Source organism: Poecilia reticulata, linkage group LG3, assembly GCF_000633615.1.
Source record: "Poecilia reticulata strain Guanapo linkage group LG3, Guppy_female_1.0+MT, whole genome shotgun sequence".
Taxonomy (NCBI): Eukaryota; Metazoa; Chordata; class Actinopteri; order Cyprinodontiformes; family Poeciliidae; genus Poecilia; species Poecilia reticulata.
Window position 1 is genome coordinate 24,741,940 of NC_024333.1, and position 16,190 is coordinate 24,758,129.

The following is a 16,190-nucleotide window of genomic DNA, read 5'->3' on the forward strand; positions in this document are numbered from 1 at the left end:
TTTTAAGTAAATGTTAAGTACATTAAACACAGAAGTAGTAYGGCAACTTGCTAGTTTCTGATTTGTTAGTTCAGCAAACAGGTTTTGTGTCAGAAGGAAGTCATAAGCTAGTTGCCATGGATGCWTCTGTATGTGAAGGCTTTGTTTGTTGAGAGTTGTGGTTATAGTAAAACATTCAATTTTAGCTGACATGTCAAATAAATTGCTCAATTTCTGCCTACTTGATTGAAGAAAGTTGTACACTCTGTCAGAAAAATATTTTTCTCAGTTGAGGTACATCAATCAGAAAAGAGCAATAACTCAGTTTCATTTTTGATCCTTGGGACTGCTTGTAGCTTTTGCTTTGAGAACCAAAACGTTAGTGATGTCTGCTGTTGTCCCAGTGAAGAATAGGAGGAAGAATCATGTGTTGGAGTTACAAACGTGCAACTCAGAATATCCAGAAAGACTCATGATTTAAACTTGACTTCGAGTCAAATTATTATTTTTCCAAGGACATATTTTTGAATTTTTACCATCTGTGCTGACTATGAAATGCCTAAACAAAAGCTTTTATCTTAAGACCAAAGTAATTAAGCTTTTTCACAAGAAGGAAATGCCCGGAAAACCTTTCTGCTCCATACATAATAAGTTGAACTGACATGTTGCTCTCTGCCATTAAAAGTCATAACACAAAGCATGGCTTCATAGTTGGGATTATTGTTCGACCGAAAGTTGAACCTGAGTCTTTGTCTGAAGTCTTTTCAGATTTCATCTTTCCAAAAACTGTGTCCTGTTTCAAATGCATAAGGCTGCTCCAACTCCATAAGTTTCCTGTGGAGATGAAGTTTACAATATGACTACTCGTAGCTTCTTTATACAAAGGTTTGATACTTCAGAACAAGCTGTCGATTTCTGCAGGTCCTCCAGAACTCGATAGGCTGGGTTTAGGTAGACATCCATGTCTTGGTGGTTTTGAAGTTGTGCCACTTTATCGTCATGATGCTGTTTTGTTCACTGATGTTTTCTAACAGAGCAGAAGCTGGGTTTATGTCATGATTAAATTAGAGTATCAGAGTACTATCAGAGTAAAGGGGTTAGAAAGCAAACACACAATACCTTATTTCAAATGTTACATATAATACATTTAGAAACTATGCATGTTCTTCCTCTTTACAGTTGGGCATTGCTTTATGTTAGATCTGCCACATACACTCAAATAAATACTTTGAGGGTTGTGGTTGCAATGTGATAAAATATGAAAATGTTCAGTGGTTACAAATACAGAAGCAAGGCACTGTACTGTCTGAACAACAAGTTGGCTGTATTAAAACCAACGTCGCTGTTTCAAAGATTATGCAAGATTAATATTTTATTATGCTCATCTGGAAAGGAAAATAAATGTTTGTTTCTCTGCTATCTTGTCCTTTTTGAAGTGAGGACATTCATCTGAATTTTTCATACTTTTTTAAATAAAAACAGTTTGGCAACTTTTTTACATTAGTAAAACACATAGAGCGTCGTTAACTTACTTAGCTGTACAGTTTAAAAGTCTTAAATATTTTTTAAATCATTTTTTTAATTTTATAATTTTTCTGAAAATGTTTTTAGATTTAGTTTGAACCTTATTTTTGAAGACCTCAGACAACTCTTTTGCATGATATTTACTGTGACTTTAAAAATCAGGTGCTCACCAAGCTAAATATGAGGTTTAAACTTCAGAATGCTGAGTAATGAATGCATGTAGGGGAGTCTTTATGAGGAGCGGCAATTTTTACTCCTTGCCAGGATGTACAAACCAACGCAAGACAAAAGAAACCCTCACTTCGTTATATCTTGAAGGATGGAGGTTGACTAAGCAGGGAACCACCGCGTCCTGCCTGTGCACTGTTATGATTTCGCCACCGTGTTTGTTCCCTTACAAGCAGGCATTGGCCCTTTTCTCTCCTTGCACCGATTCAATAATGAAGGAGTTGTAAAGGTCTGGCAGTAAGCCCCTTACTTCCCTCGCACTTCATCCCTCACTCATGTCTCTTCTTCCCTCTCTCTCTCCTCCCGTCTGGCGCTCTCTAGTGCATCCTAAGGGACCTCCTCTCAGCTCCACTCTTCAGCTTGCTCCGACCTTCCCGTTAATGAATAGCATCATCCACCCTGCCTGTTTTGCACAGTTCAGCTTTGCTTCAGTGCCTGGCGTGTGACATGCTGTGCCATCTTTGATTCAGAGTGCAGCACATCATTACTCTCAACAACCACAGTTTTAGGAGGAGACTTAAGGGAAGGAAAAAAGGCGGTTAAATTGTGCTTGTAGCCCATCATGTAAAGTCCACAAAAAATATTTGCTGGTTTGAAATGCAGAACAAGTTTGTTTCTTACATTTGCAGTAGATGGATCATAAAACACCAGCAAAATGTTTAGTTCTTCAAAGGCTGCAAATACTTTTAAAATCGCTGTATTTATCGGAAAAAGTTAGATATGGAGACTTGTATGTAAATATCAGTCAATGCAGCTGTAACACAGGTAAAAATATCTGACACGGCTACAGATTTGTCTCAGGTTGTCTTTGGTTGCGAGAGGGAGTTGAATTGGTTCCTGAACCACCACAGAGTACCAAACATTATCAGAGATTTTCTTTCATGACAAAATGTTTTAGCCAAGACAGCTGATAATTGCACAGTGTGCTATTAGAAGCTGGCCAGTTCAGGTTATTAAACTAGGTACTGCCAATTGGAGCAGGTGCCAAGTCCTGCTGCAAAGTGAAATTAGTATCCAAGGACAACTTGGGGAAGCATAATGTGCTGTAAAAGAGGACTGCGATGACGTTAGTATTCAGAAAACAGACACATACTAGCAGATGACATGGCTTTCCAAATCAAGACTGGGTGTAGAAATATACACTGGATCTCAAGAAAATTGGATTTTCTGCCTCCACACTCTTTGGTGGCTTTTAAAGCACTGACTGAGTCTGTGTTTCTTTTGAATTGACTCTGCTTCTTTGTTAAATATGTGGTTGTCCCTGTTCCTTTTGCATTTATTTCTGCCACATTTGTCCTTCCACTCAACTTTCCAATGATTATTTTGGACACAGCACTCTACACAGTCAGCTTCTTATGATTATCCTACTTGTATTTGTCCCATAATTGTGTGGGCCACAACATTCCTATAATAAAACATTTCTGTTTAGAAATCAATTTTATTGATAATATTTGATATTCAAGCATTTGAAAATGCAGTTGTAATTTATCCCTTTGTGTGTAATGAACCTATTTGATTGCCATTATTTTAAATCAATTACTGAGATAAATTTACTTTAGATGACATTGTATTTTAAAACATCTTGATATTGGCAGTGAATTCAAGTTTTAACTTAACCATATAATGTTAAACGATGATGATGTTGATAGTAGGAAGAGAGTTTATTTATAGTGAAACTTGCCTTTCCTGCTGTCTGTCCTAAACAGGAAGAAGATGTAAAAACAGTCTGAGAGAGGATGAAGTCCATTTTATGACAAAGTCAGGTTTTTCATTTACCAAAAGCCCTTCTTTCAGATTTAACTTTGTGCTTCTTCTTGGGTAAAACTGACAGAAAACATCAAAATTTATTGCTTGACGGCTGAACATCAAGAGACAATCTACATCTTAGATTCTCTCTTAAATCTAACTTATGCTCATTAGTGCATACACCCTTAAAATATCTTAAATCATGCTGAACAGCTACCCTCTAAGCTGACATTGAAGAGGGAATCGAGAGGAGCAAATGCCCTAGTTAGAATAACTGCCTTCTCCTCTTAGTTATAGAGCTTGATTGATGCCAAGTCAGGCTTTGGCTGTTCTCTAAATGGTTTTGTTTCACTGTGTGGGGTCTTTATTCATTAGTTCCTTAAGAAAACTGGATTTCAGTCCATTCATTCACCTATTTTGCAGGGAGCATTTTTGAAGACTGCCATTGCAAACGGTGAGCACCAATGATGCTGTGATGGGAACAAGTTGTAACTGTGAATATAAAAGAGCTCAAAGACTGGCTGTTATTGGTATGTTGTGCACTTTAGATTTTTACAACTCTCTCCTTTTTGTCTTTCTCATACCACATAAAAGATAATAAAAAAAAGATCAATATATTTCATAAATGTTCAGAGAATTTCTCCCTAACCAGCATTTCTATACAGTAAGTCTGGTGTTCACCTCTGTCCCATCATAATGTTTCATATGCGTCTCTACACATAGATCTGTTTGATCTCAAAAACCTTTGTGTTGGTAAAAGATATCACTATGTGTCAATTAAATCAGACTGAGATGGAAATCAATTATCCTTAAATTAACTCTGATTGATATGAATAAACATGAAAATCAATTTTTTAATCCTTTTCTCCCATTATTTAAATGCATCAAAACTAAAATATTTCTAACAATCTTTTACTCTATAAACCAAATGTGTACACTTTAATGCACTATTCTAGGGATATTCTTGTGATTCTCTCTTTTTTTGTCAGATCAGAATTTAATGCCTTGAACAAAGAGCCCCTTTCTGATTTATGTGGAATATTCCTTGGGGGAGGGGAGAATCAAAATGTAAAAATCAGCCAGGAACCTTATTGGGGCATTTATTTATGTCTATGTACTAAGCTTGATCAAATAGATCAGAAAATCATCTTGTTCTTTTTGTATGACAACAGGGTTAAATGTTGCATTTGTTGACTCAAATGAAGTGGTGTTATATTTACTGTTGCTGGACCAGTTGGTTAAGTTAATATTGTTTTTTAAGCAAGATAACAAAACAATTGTTTAGTTCAACGTTAAAGCAAGGTTAACGGTGGCAACAAGTTCTCATGTGTTAGTTTTATTCTTGTTCATTACAAAGTTTACAGTCTGGCAATGCGCTTCAGCAGCTGTAACTAAGCTGCATTGTACCTTCTGAAACGAGCAAAATAGTTGTCTAGTTTGAACTTTGTTCGCTGTTCCTGTCTTCCTTTTGGCCTCTGACTGTTTGACCATGCAGCTGCTCCACACAGGGTCCTGATTGTTTTGGCTTTAGACTCTACATTTAAAGTTAATTTTAAATTGGATAATATTGATGGGCATTGTGCAGGTAAATGTGACAGAAAAGTGGTGTGAAGTTACTCTATTTACCACATTAACAGTCATTACATTGCTCAGATCATTTACTTCCGTTCATATCTCTGCCTTGAGTTAATTATTAAGTTTGGTTGTTGTTGCTGCCAGCAAATGTCACAACATGGCAAAAGAAAATCACAGCACAGCTGGTGGAAAGTAAATGAGAAACCTTCTCTTTGAACCTCCTGACCCAGCAGTAGCAGCAGTCGGCTGTTGTGAATTGAATTTGCGTCGTGAGCTTGCTGTCGTCCTGTTGCAGCACACAGCCGGACTCCAGTAACCATGCGCTCCGTTTTATACTTTCAACATCCTCCCCTCAGGGCAGCATGCTCAGCCTAGCTAGTTTTACTCTTGACCCTGAACCAACGATCATTAATGCATGGCACTGCTTTTAATTGGTTGAGGAAGCATCACTGTGCATCATGTCTCCTTTCATTTATCAGCGCTGCAGCTGCTGCCAGAGCCTCTGCTCTGGCTTGCAAGTTGGCCTTTAGCAGTTGGACTAATTAACAAGGTTATTTGTGTTTTTTGTTTTTCCTTCTACACCTAGACACCTTAATTGTCTAATAAATAGGTCTGACTTTTGTACGTTGGATAATTCTTTTCATGAACAGTAATTATTTTATTGTGTGATAAACCCCACAGGTGAGGTATGCTCTAAGTGAACAGCACTGAAATTGAGATGTGAAAAAGGAAGCTTATGCTAAATGTAAGTATGTGGTCAAAGTGAACAGCTTTATCATTGAGCTGCTGATGCAAGCGATAATGAGGCTGTAGAAGAGCCTTCTGCGGTTGACTTAGAAGGCCTCAAATGTAAATAAATGACTTCTGATCAATATGTCTTTGAGACAATATTCATACCCACTCTTGTGAAGTAGGAAGGCTGGCACTTAGCTCATTTGTTGGCAGTGTCTGAAGGTGTTGCAACCTCCTGTAAAGAAGAAAATGACTAAGCACTTGGTATGGCTTCTGAACCTCAGGGTTCAGGCTGTGGTTGATGCTAATCAGAAAAAGATCTTCAATTATTAATTAGGTGAGTCAGAAATAAACCAAAGTAACTTCTACATATCAGTTAAGAAATTGGTGATGCTTATTTGCCTTGTGTTTTGATGTTTTTGAAATGTAAGGTGTCTTCCACCTTACATTTTCCAAGCATTTTGATTAAGTTTTAAACCCTTTTTATTATACATATTTTATATTAACTTTAATTAATACAAAAGTTGGTCTTTATTTTTGTTAAAAATATAATCGACATAAGTGGCTGGGATTGAATATTTCCAGTGATTACATTCTAATATGTTAATAAAATCAGCTAACGTTATAATGAACGAGTTAAATCCAGTTCAGTCTTTCACTTTCAGCCCTTCACTCCACAGGATGAGGCATCACTGACTGATTTGAGGTTTGAAAGAAACTAAATTTGAAATCTATGTAGCTGTTCCAAACTTTTCCTGATTTTAAGATGGCTTTTACTCCATTAGAGTGTAACTAATGTGAAATATTAAATTAAATGATGATGTTATCTAGACCAGATTTCTTTTTTTTCTGTCCTGCTCTCTGCTCAAAAACACAGGAAACTTGGAAGTCTGTGCTGGCTAAATTAGTTTTACACTTGCACATTTCTACTTGTTTTATGCTTTTTACATAAACTGTACAGCATTGTTTTCCACAGTTATGGAAACTGTGGAAAATCTCAGCATTGGTTTTTATGACGTGAGGCTCTTTGTTATTAAATTACCCATTTGGTGTTGAGACGTAATTTATGTAAAAGACTCGATTCTGTAACCCATAACAATCTCAAGTTCTGGGAGAAAAAAATATTCCCAGGTTGCATTTTTGAAAAGCTCCTTTTAATAAGTCTGTTCTGGCTTTAGACTAAATAATAAACTAATAAAAATGCGGCATATTATAATCGGGTTTAAATAGTAAAGGTCACACACGAAGCAGTCAGACTTGGTCTTGAGATAATTTAATGGGTTAAGTCACCCTCTGGAGGGTCATCCAGCTCTACGAGCAGCAATATCTGCCCTAAGTAATGTTTTTTTTTCCCCCTTACTACTGTGAAAGCAGTAATCTGAAGGAGCCTTTTACCAGATCAAACATCCACCATTGGCTGCCGTCCATGATGAATCAAACAGCTTGTTCCCATTCAGCTAGCCGTTGATGGTGCCCTGGATAACACTGGGTAACATCATATTCATCTGCTGGATCATTTCTGTGTATGCCCCGAAGCGCGGGTATGAACTTGCCATCTTGTCGGCTCCAGTCAGCACACTGCTCGCTTTCTGCTCTCATTTCCATAATGGTTAGTTAGTTATAGACCCCTCTTCCCTGGGACAGAGAACCGCCTCACTAATACAAGCTATTTGATGGTAGTGTTTAGAGACGGACACCTGTGTATTTGCAGCAGCTCTACCTCTCTGGGCGGGAAGGACGTTTATAACCCACTTCCTTTCACCAGCGTTGCCTCTCCACTCCCCTTCCTCCTCCCCTCCTCTTCCTCTCCACTCTGTCATCTGTCCTAAAAGGAAGCCCCTCCCTTCCAGAAAATGCTGCCTGCCTCGTTTGCATATTAACTGTCTAGTTGCCAGAGAGCTGTGGCTTCATGCCATTTGACCGTTGAAGCCCATGAATGTTAACTGTTACTATATTTTCCAGATTTATTCTTCTTTTGGTAAAATCAGAAATTATATATTGATATTTTCTAAATGAATGACACACAACGGACATAAAATCTGCTTTTCAGTTCAGGTTTTTCACCTCCTGCTCAGTCAGTTTCTTTGCTCATCAGCTGTGACAGGAGGGAGAAACCACCGTGGGTTTTCCGAGCATGTTTATATATTTGGACACGGGGATTTGTGAAGGGACCTTTTATTGTTTGCATTTTACTGTGCGTTTTCAACTCATCCCCAGGTAATGTACCCTGGTGGCCATTATCTAACAGTTTGTTTAGCTGGGAGGGAGGGGCTGTCCCGCTCAGCTTCCCAGCAAGCAGGCGGTCCGCTTTATAGTCCAAACTTCAAGGCTGTGCTTTGGCAGGTTGATCCCAAGCCTGCTGCTGCCGGTGCCGCTGAAACTTGGAAAGAGCAGCCGTTACTTTGCGCTCCAGGAAGCCGTCTCCGTCTCTGTTGGAGACACAGAGCAGAGAGATGTAAAACAACACAAACCACAGAGAGGTACTGCGAGAGTCTCTACAACCACTCTTCTACCTACATGACCTCGTCCCCACATGAATACTTATGTAATTTCAGAGCTAGTCCACACCATCCTGGTTGTTTAGAACCTAAAGCCATATTGTGTTATTACCCGCATATGGTCACCCACATATTTCACACTGCATCTGAGCAAACTCACAAGTATTAGAGTGATACTGGGGGTTGAAATCGAGCCATATTGGTGGAGATTACATAAGACAGCATATTACATAGCATGCATAGCCTGTAAAGTTTGTGACTGGCAGTCAGGGTGCTGGTATTTATCGAAATTCTCTGATTTCCTTCCGTTATTTTGCTCTTCAATTAATCTTTTTTAATCAGCTGCCCTTTAGTCAGTCTGACTGGTACAGAGACGAGTAACCAGCCGATGTGTGTAAGAGAGGGCTAATGGTTTGAGTCATATGTTGTAAGCAGTCATTCCACATCAAATCTGAAATTTGCATGCATAAATGCATGATTGCGACTAGATTACATCCAACAGCTAAGAGATTTTTCAGACATGTTGTCTGAGTGAACCACGTCCTAGAGTGGCAAACATGGGACACAATGTTTAAAGTTGTTTCTCTGAAAATGTATCAGCTCTTCTGAGTAAAGTTCCCTACGCCTGCTGCCATGTTGTGCATCCCCAGTGTCATTTTGAGGGTATTTTGTTTTGAAAGTTGTACCAGTTTTGCATTGCAACTGTTAATTTTATTCATTTTCAGTCAGTTTATATCAACCATTGTGTCCTAAGGTATTTTAAAATATATTTTATTGTTTATACACACAGTTCTTGACAGTGGCTTCAATGTAGCAATAGAGCTATAACTTTATCATTTTAGAAAATTATTCATTGGCCCATATTATTGATCAATGCAGAAATAGATAAACCAGTTGCTACGAATGTTTTTCGCACTTCTCTTACGCGTCTTAGACGTTCTGTTAAGAATAACATTTAACATATTGCAGGTAGACTGTTAAGTAGGCAGATAATCATATTACCAGGCAAAAAAACATCAAATATGTGACCAACAAGTATTGCATTATTAATGGTTATTATTAAATAATAATTTTGCACACATTGATCTTATGATGACAGTATCTATCAATCAGACTGTATTGTACAGAACAATGTTCATAGTTTGTATTTGGAGGGCAAGCCTAAATGGCATTATTTCAAATCAATTTGTATTTGCTTGACCTTAACTCAATAAAAAATGAGGTGTAGTAAAAAGAAAAAAAAAACTAAAATAATTATGTTGTACTTGTTGATAATTTACTGTTAAATGCTAAATTTATTTGAAAATTACACTTAAAAAAACATTAAGTTTGTAAACACAAAAGATTTAAATTTCAAGTTTAGTCCTTTCAATTTCTTGACAGTACACGACTCAGGACTTGAATGTGTGGTCTTGGGACTTGTCTTGATTTGAACGGATTTACTCATATTTTGACTTGCAAAACACTGACCTTATTCTCATCTCTGACAATTTTAGTACAATTTTATCATTGTTGAAAAAAATGGTTTGTAATTTACAAGAAAATGGGATGTGGGGGATTGAATCGTCCCCCAAATATGACACAAATCATTGTTTCACTCTCATAGCTGATTGTGTCATGAACTGGATGCATCTCTAGTTATATGCATTAGTGACTGAGTACTGACCTAGTGCTGAGTGCTGTACCTGGCTTCAGGCCAGTTGCGTGTCTGAAAAATTCCCAGTACCATGTGCGAGCTGGTGCACATGGCCGGTGGATTGTGGTGTCAGGACTTTTCTTAAAGGTGTTCTCATTCTCTCAGATTTTATTTTGGCGTTCAGCTTACTTTTCTTACCTTCCTGTCTTCATGCTCTTTCTTGTCACTGTTRCATAATGACCCAACTTTGACCTTGTCTAAGTGCTGGTGTTGATTTGAAATCAATTTTAGCATTTGGGAACTGGTTTATCTGCGTGTTTAGGCGATCTGTAAATAAATCGGCGCGTCTTGCATAGAAGCCGATGCAAGGACTCAAAAAAAGGAAGCACTCATTCTGCAAATCTACAACGTGGGAGAAATCCAGTACTTTGGGGGTTAAGTTGAGAAAGTTAATGTAATAACTGCTAGCACCATCTGCTGGCCTACTTCCTCACAAAGAGAGAGAGAGAGAGAGTGAGAGGGGGGGTGGGTGAGTGAGCGAGCGAGAGAAAAACGAGTCTGGGTTTTAACGACATCTCTAATATTCATGCTGATGCATTTTGCTTCTTTGTGCTTTCATTTTCCACTGCTCCGGCTGCCTGAGTCGCAAGCTCGCCACACACACCCCAGCCAAGCGGATAGAAGGGCAACAAGCAAGGACCGGGAAGGGGATAAGTATAGGGAGGGGAAAGAGAAGGGAAAACCAACAAAACCAAACAACCGAGAAAGGTCAAACAAAGCCTTTTCTGTAAGCAACAAGAGGAGAAACCTACCTTTATCTGTCTGCTGAAGAAGACGAGGAGAGACGTAAAAAGGGAGACGACAGAGCAGAAACGGCGAAAAGAAGGAGAATTAAGAGGACCAGAGAGGCACCGAGAGCACACTCACGAGAGGCAGGAGGAAAAGGGGACTCAATGTGGGGGGGAGGAGAGGAGGCAGGGTAAGGCAACTCTGACACACACGCGCAGAGAGAGAGAGTAAGGCTGAAGCCGGACGACGGCGAAGCGGCACGCAGCAGCAGAATGAGAGCTTCCTGGACTGCCACGCACCTCCTCTACCGCCAACAGCGCTGCTCCCTCATCACCCTGTGAAGAGACGAAAGAGGGAGGAAGAGAGAGAGAGAGCTCCCCATGCGCTCCTCTTGAGCCCTGCCCGCTGGGGGAGGAGGCGACGGAACGGTTCCAGCACCGCTCTCACTCTCGCCCGAGGAGACGAGCTGACCGGGAAAGGAGGAGGAGGGAGGAGGGGAGGAAAACCAGGAACGAGCAAGTGAGGGAGGGGAGGGGGGGACACCAGCTCAAGGAAGAGTGACAGAAACCGGACTGTGAAAAAATAAATAAAAAAGAGAGAGGAGTGTTTGGAAGAGAAGGAGTGAGTGAGCAACAGAGAGCAGGAACACGGTGAAAGGGCAAGGCTTTTGTTAGCCGGTTGGAGAGGGGGAGCAAAGAGGAAGGAAAAAAAACTCACCATGTCTACAGTGAAGAGGCCAAGAGGAAGGGTAAGTGAGCTGCTCTCGGAGCTGGGAGGGGGGGGTGAGGGGAGGAGGAGGGGCCCGGCAGCAACTGAACAACCTCCTCTGCTACTGGCTCATGCTGCACTGCCGCCATCTTGAACTCATTGCTGATTTTTTTTTTTTCCCGTGCTCCTCTTTACTCTCATTCTTTCTACTGTGTGTGGCATAATGAAGACGCGGCGGATTCATMTAATTTCCCCCCGCCCCTCTCGTCCTTTCATGTCACACATCACTTTGTCATTCTCCTGTTGATCTGCGCATACAGCTGTCCTGCTCTGTAGTTTCAGTGCACCGTGTGGTGTGTGTTTGCCCTCCACGAGTTGAGCCCGTCAGTCACCAGAGAGCCCGCTCCATGTGGAAATGAGGGGTGGGCATGGAGGGAAAGGTGTCCAACCTAAATGGAGCTTACTCTACCTTTTCGTGGGCTCTGTCGGTCTCTGCCGTTTTTCACGGGACTGCGTGCTGTGAGARAGATTGAAATCACTGCAGTGCTGGCAGGCTGTAATTTCAGTTATTTATAGATGTATTACACAGCTGCAGCGCTCTCAGTTTTGGTGCATTTTATCTTTTCTCTCTTCCTCTCTTTAGCTTCGCTGATAGAAGCCTGTCATTGTATTTTTTGTCGCCCTTCCCTTCATGTGTGTTCATGTTCTTATGCATTACTTTCAACTCCTCCCTCTGTTTTTTTTAACCATTAACTTGAATGAGAACATTCCAGCTTGATCCCAGCACATTTCTTCCTAATAACCTCAGCAGAGAAGCACACGTGAAAATCATAATGCAGCTCTTGTATGTGTTTTTTTTCCTCCCCTCCTCTACTTTCTTCCTTAGGAATTGCTAATCATTCATTCCCTCCCCCCACTTTGGTATTGAGGTTTAAGCTAATTCTCTTTTATTTTGCTAGCAGTGTAGAGAGGGGGAGAAAAAAAGCAATGAGGCGCGCCTGGGCCATGTAGCCCAGCAACACATTTTTAGATTAGGTCATCCATTTATGGGTTCTCTTTTTCGCTGGGCTGACAGCCCACAAAGGGGCATAATTGCAGTAACTGCATCCATTATTCACATATTATCATGTATCACGGAGGCTGGATTATTTATGTCTGCAAGGCACAGTGTAACCTGCTACAACAAGCATGTGACCAAGTCAAATAATAAAATTTACATCAGACTTTTCATGTCAACTGATCTGAACAGATTCTCCACAGGAAYGCTGATCTTTCCCCCCTGCTGCATTTCCACTAGTTTGAGTTAGATGGGGTTTGTGAGAGTTGAAGTGAGTAACAGGCAGAGTGAGACCGGTCCACCCCCCACCTACAGCATCAGAGAAAGAGGCTCCGCTATCTGACACAGCCTACAATAGGTCTCAGCTTTCTTAATAAGACTCATCATATTCCCATACCTAGTTATGCAGTCATACCATATTTGGTGACAAACTAACTGTACAACATGTACCTTCTTTTTGTAAAAAAAATAAAATAAAATGAACAAAAACACAAACCATTTCATTTGCTTTAAGTGTGTACGACTGAGTCCAATTTCCTGGTCTTCCTCATAAACCCTTGGGATTTTGAGTCTACTCTTGGTCCTTAAGTCATGATGTGTGATTRTTAAAACATCTTACTGCAMTATATAAAGGAATGTGACTGTTTACCATGAATGTACTCATATAAAGGGTGACAGATTAGCGCTGCCGACTGCTCTGGGTTAAGTTTCCCTTTGGAATCAACTTTTTATACCCTCAAGGGCAATTATCTTCCCTTTCTCATACCCACATTCAAACCTTTTCATATCTATATACTGGTTCAGATCTCATGGTCGCCAAGTATTTTTAGATAAATTGGATGAATGACTTTAAAAACAAAATTATATAAAAAACCRTAGTAACTATTTGATAAATATTTMATGTGCTTTTACTCTTTGAAGTTCATATCCCAGTTTGGGCCAGCTGACTGAGAGATTACCTCGCTCAAATAGCAATGAAAATTTTCCTGCTAAAAGGTATTTCTTGATATTAAATTATCACTCTTCCTTAAATTAAACATGATTATAGAAAAACACTTTAGATCATTGAAAGATAAAAACTATCTGAAGAATCAGGTTTAATAGAACCAAAAATACAAATGTATGAAATGGCCAAGAGGCCAAATGAGCATAAAACAAAACATTTTCTGATCGCTCTTGTTCAGGTTTCTTTGGAAATTACTGTTCACTTTTATTTTAATCTCTTGACTCCTTGAAAAATTTGGCAGGATGGSGTAACTCGAATGTATCGCTGCAATACTGTTGCCAACCATTTAGTTGCAGAAATTAAACGTTGTTCTCTGGTTCAAAACTGGAATTGCAAAACAATCTGTAACAATGTAATGTTGTTAAATGAAATTTCTTAAACTTATTGAAGAAAATTAACAGTAATGGTCAACATAAAAGATAAAAATACATCAAACTAGGTTGATGGTCCTRCCTGTTTTTAGATGCATCTCTGCTCCAATTCGGCTGATTCAAATGGCAGAATGACCTTCACAGCATGCCTTCTAATTCCCAAGAGACCTTGTATCGATCCAGTTATATAATTAAGTTGAACCAGGACAGCATTTTAAAAAAACACACTGAACTGGACACTGTTCACAGGAAAAACCTTTGTTGGGATTGATTGGCTTACGAGAAACCGTTCTCCTCGATTATTAAAAACAGTTATGCTACTGTTATTACCATTACTATTACCATTTTTAACTTTTTCTGTTTTAGGGCCTTTGGTGCCATCTSTGGAATTACACTTTGTATGAAACCATGGCCAGGTTGGAAACCACAATAGGGTTGATTTGTACCTGCTTTGAAAAAACACAATTAAAAGTAATTTTGTACAATTTGCTAYTAATTTGCTCTGAGGAAATATGGTTTTACAACTACAATAAACAAGTTTGGTCAGCAGAAAGTCACCCAAAGGTAACTTGATTTTAGTCAGAGGTCCTGGTGCAGTGGTATATATAATAATAGTTTGGATAATCAAGAAAGTGCTATTTATATCATGTCTGTCTTATTTATGAAATGTGTTTGAGAAAGGTATGACACTTTTGAATAATAAACTTCTACCACTGTTCTTCTCTCCCCTTAGCCTCGAAAAAACCCCAATGGTCCCAGTAGCCAGGTGCGGGTCCTCAGTCCCCCTGTGAAGAGCAGCTCTTCCTCCTCCTCTTCCTCTTCTTCTTCGTCTTCATCCTCATCCAGCTCCTCATCGGAGAAGAGGGTGCCACGGAGGACACACCATCAGATGGAGTCAAATCTGCATGAGAAGCAGGAGAAGGCCAATAGGATAATATCAGAAGCTATCGCMAAGGCCCGACAGCGAGGAGAGAAGAACATCCCACGAGTTATGAGCCCAGAGAGCTTCCCCAGCTCTTCTTCTCAGTACAAGAGCCACCGTGAGCGCGAGCACAAGGGAAACGGGAAGACCCGGACCAAAGAGAAAGCCTCCAGGAAGGCCTGCATTGTACCCTCCTCAAAGCCCAAGCAAAAGACCAAGATTGGGTATGTAAATGGMCTTCGTTCTTTTATTAAACCGCCAAAAYGCACAACTTATGAAAGAATAATACACTAAGTAGACCTTTGATCATTATTCTGTTAATTCCTGCCTGAATCGCCGCAGCAATACATGAGCTCAAATTAGCATGTGACACATGCCTCTGGTTGGCTGCTTGCTGCTGCTGTGCTCCAGCACGTCAGTATAGWGCTGCAATCATTCTATGTTTGTAATAATAATAAATCATTTATAGCCATCATTTGCTCCATTGATGAATTATTTATTACACAGTACAGCACAAAATTGACAAGGATAGTTATATGATGGTAAGGAGGAATGTTGCTTTTAAATCCATTGAACACAAATATTCTGCCAGGTAGCAGCAATGTATTTCGTCTTTGTACAATTTCTTTTGGCTACCAAGATGGGAGCTCAAAGTTCAACTTTTACTACATGCCATAACCATAAACCAGGCTTAATCGTCAGCACAGACATGGGAGGAGCAAACAAAGGCTGCATTTACATGTGAGATACTGCTGCTTCAGACGTTTAGGGAAGAAGTCCTGATGTATAGATATCGTAATCCACCTACCATCCCCCAATGCTTAACTGGTATATGCAAGTGTGCAGCTATAAGCCACACCCCACACAAGCTATTAAAATATCAGTTGGTGCAGATGTGAAAGCAGAGGCATGAAGACAAAGGAGCAGCCTAATGTTTAAATGCAGTCATTTCAGACTGAGCTGAATCTGGGGAGAAGAGAGCAGTAATTTTTTAGAGCAGTGAAACGAGCAATATTTATTTTTTTTACCTGTTGTGGCAGACTGACAGCGGTCAACAGTTCACCCGGCAGCTAGGTTGGTTAATAATTAGATGAGCGTGGCAGAGGAGGAGAGGTGTTGAACATGATAGATCTCACTTGTTGTGGGTGTGTGTGCATGTGATGATAAAGAGAGACCGATTTCAGACCACTGAGTTTTGTAAAGCTAATTCTGATTTTTCTATAAGCAATAAAAAATAACAAAATGAAAAATAGTTATSTACATAAATTGCCACAATTAGTTGGAATTATGATTATAACACKGTGTCTCTGTGGATTATTAAACATATAGTTCAAGTGAGCTGCATCACAAGATTTTACTTTTTTGTTTCTGAAGATCCATTTTCTTAAATAACTGTATAATTTACTAAGGAAAAAAAAA

The 16,190-nt window shown here is 39.6% G+C and overlaps 1 protein-coding gene and 1 long non-coding RNA gene across 8 annotated transcripts in view; one reads left to right on the forward strand and one right to left on the reverse strand.

Moving 5' to 3' along the window:
• chd9 (chromodomain helicase DNA binding protein 9) overlaps positions 1-16,190 on the forward strand; it is a 90,100-nt gene that overhangs the window by 17,804 nt on the left and 56,106 nt on the right. For 6 of the 7 annotated variants that reach the window (XM_008405563.2, XM_017304000.1, XM_017304002.1 and 3 more), the window contains one exon: positions 14,583-14,995. In XM_008405563.2, coding sequence (XP_008403785.1) covers positions 14,583-14,995 — 413 coding nt within the window. Of the gene's footprint in view, positions 1-11,256; positions 11,456-14,582; positions 14,996-16,190 lie in introns of those variants that run through there. The other variant, XM_017304004.1, reaches the window with a different exon arrangement.
• On the reverse strand, positions 7,944-11,107 carry LOC103462657 (uncharacterized). The gene is made up of 2 exons (XR_533371.2): positions 10,731-11,107; positions 7,944-8,213 (listed from the first exon to the last, which is right to left on the reverse strand). It is a non-coding gene; the product is annotated as an uncharacterized LOC103462657 (long non-coding RNA).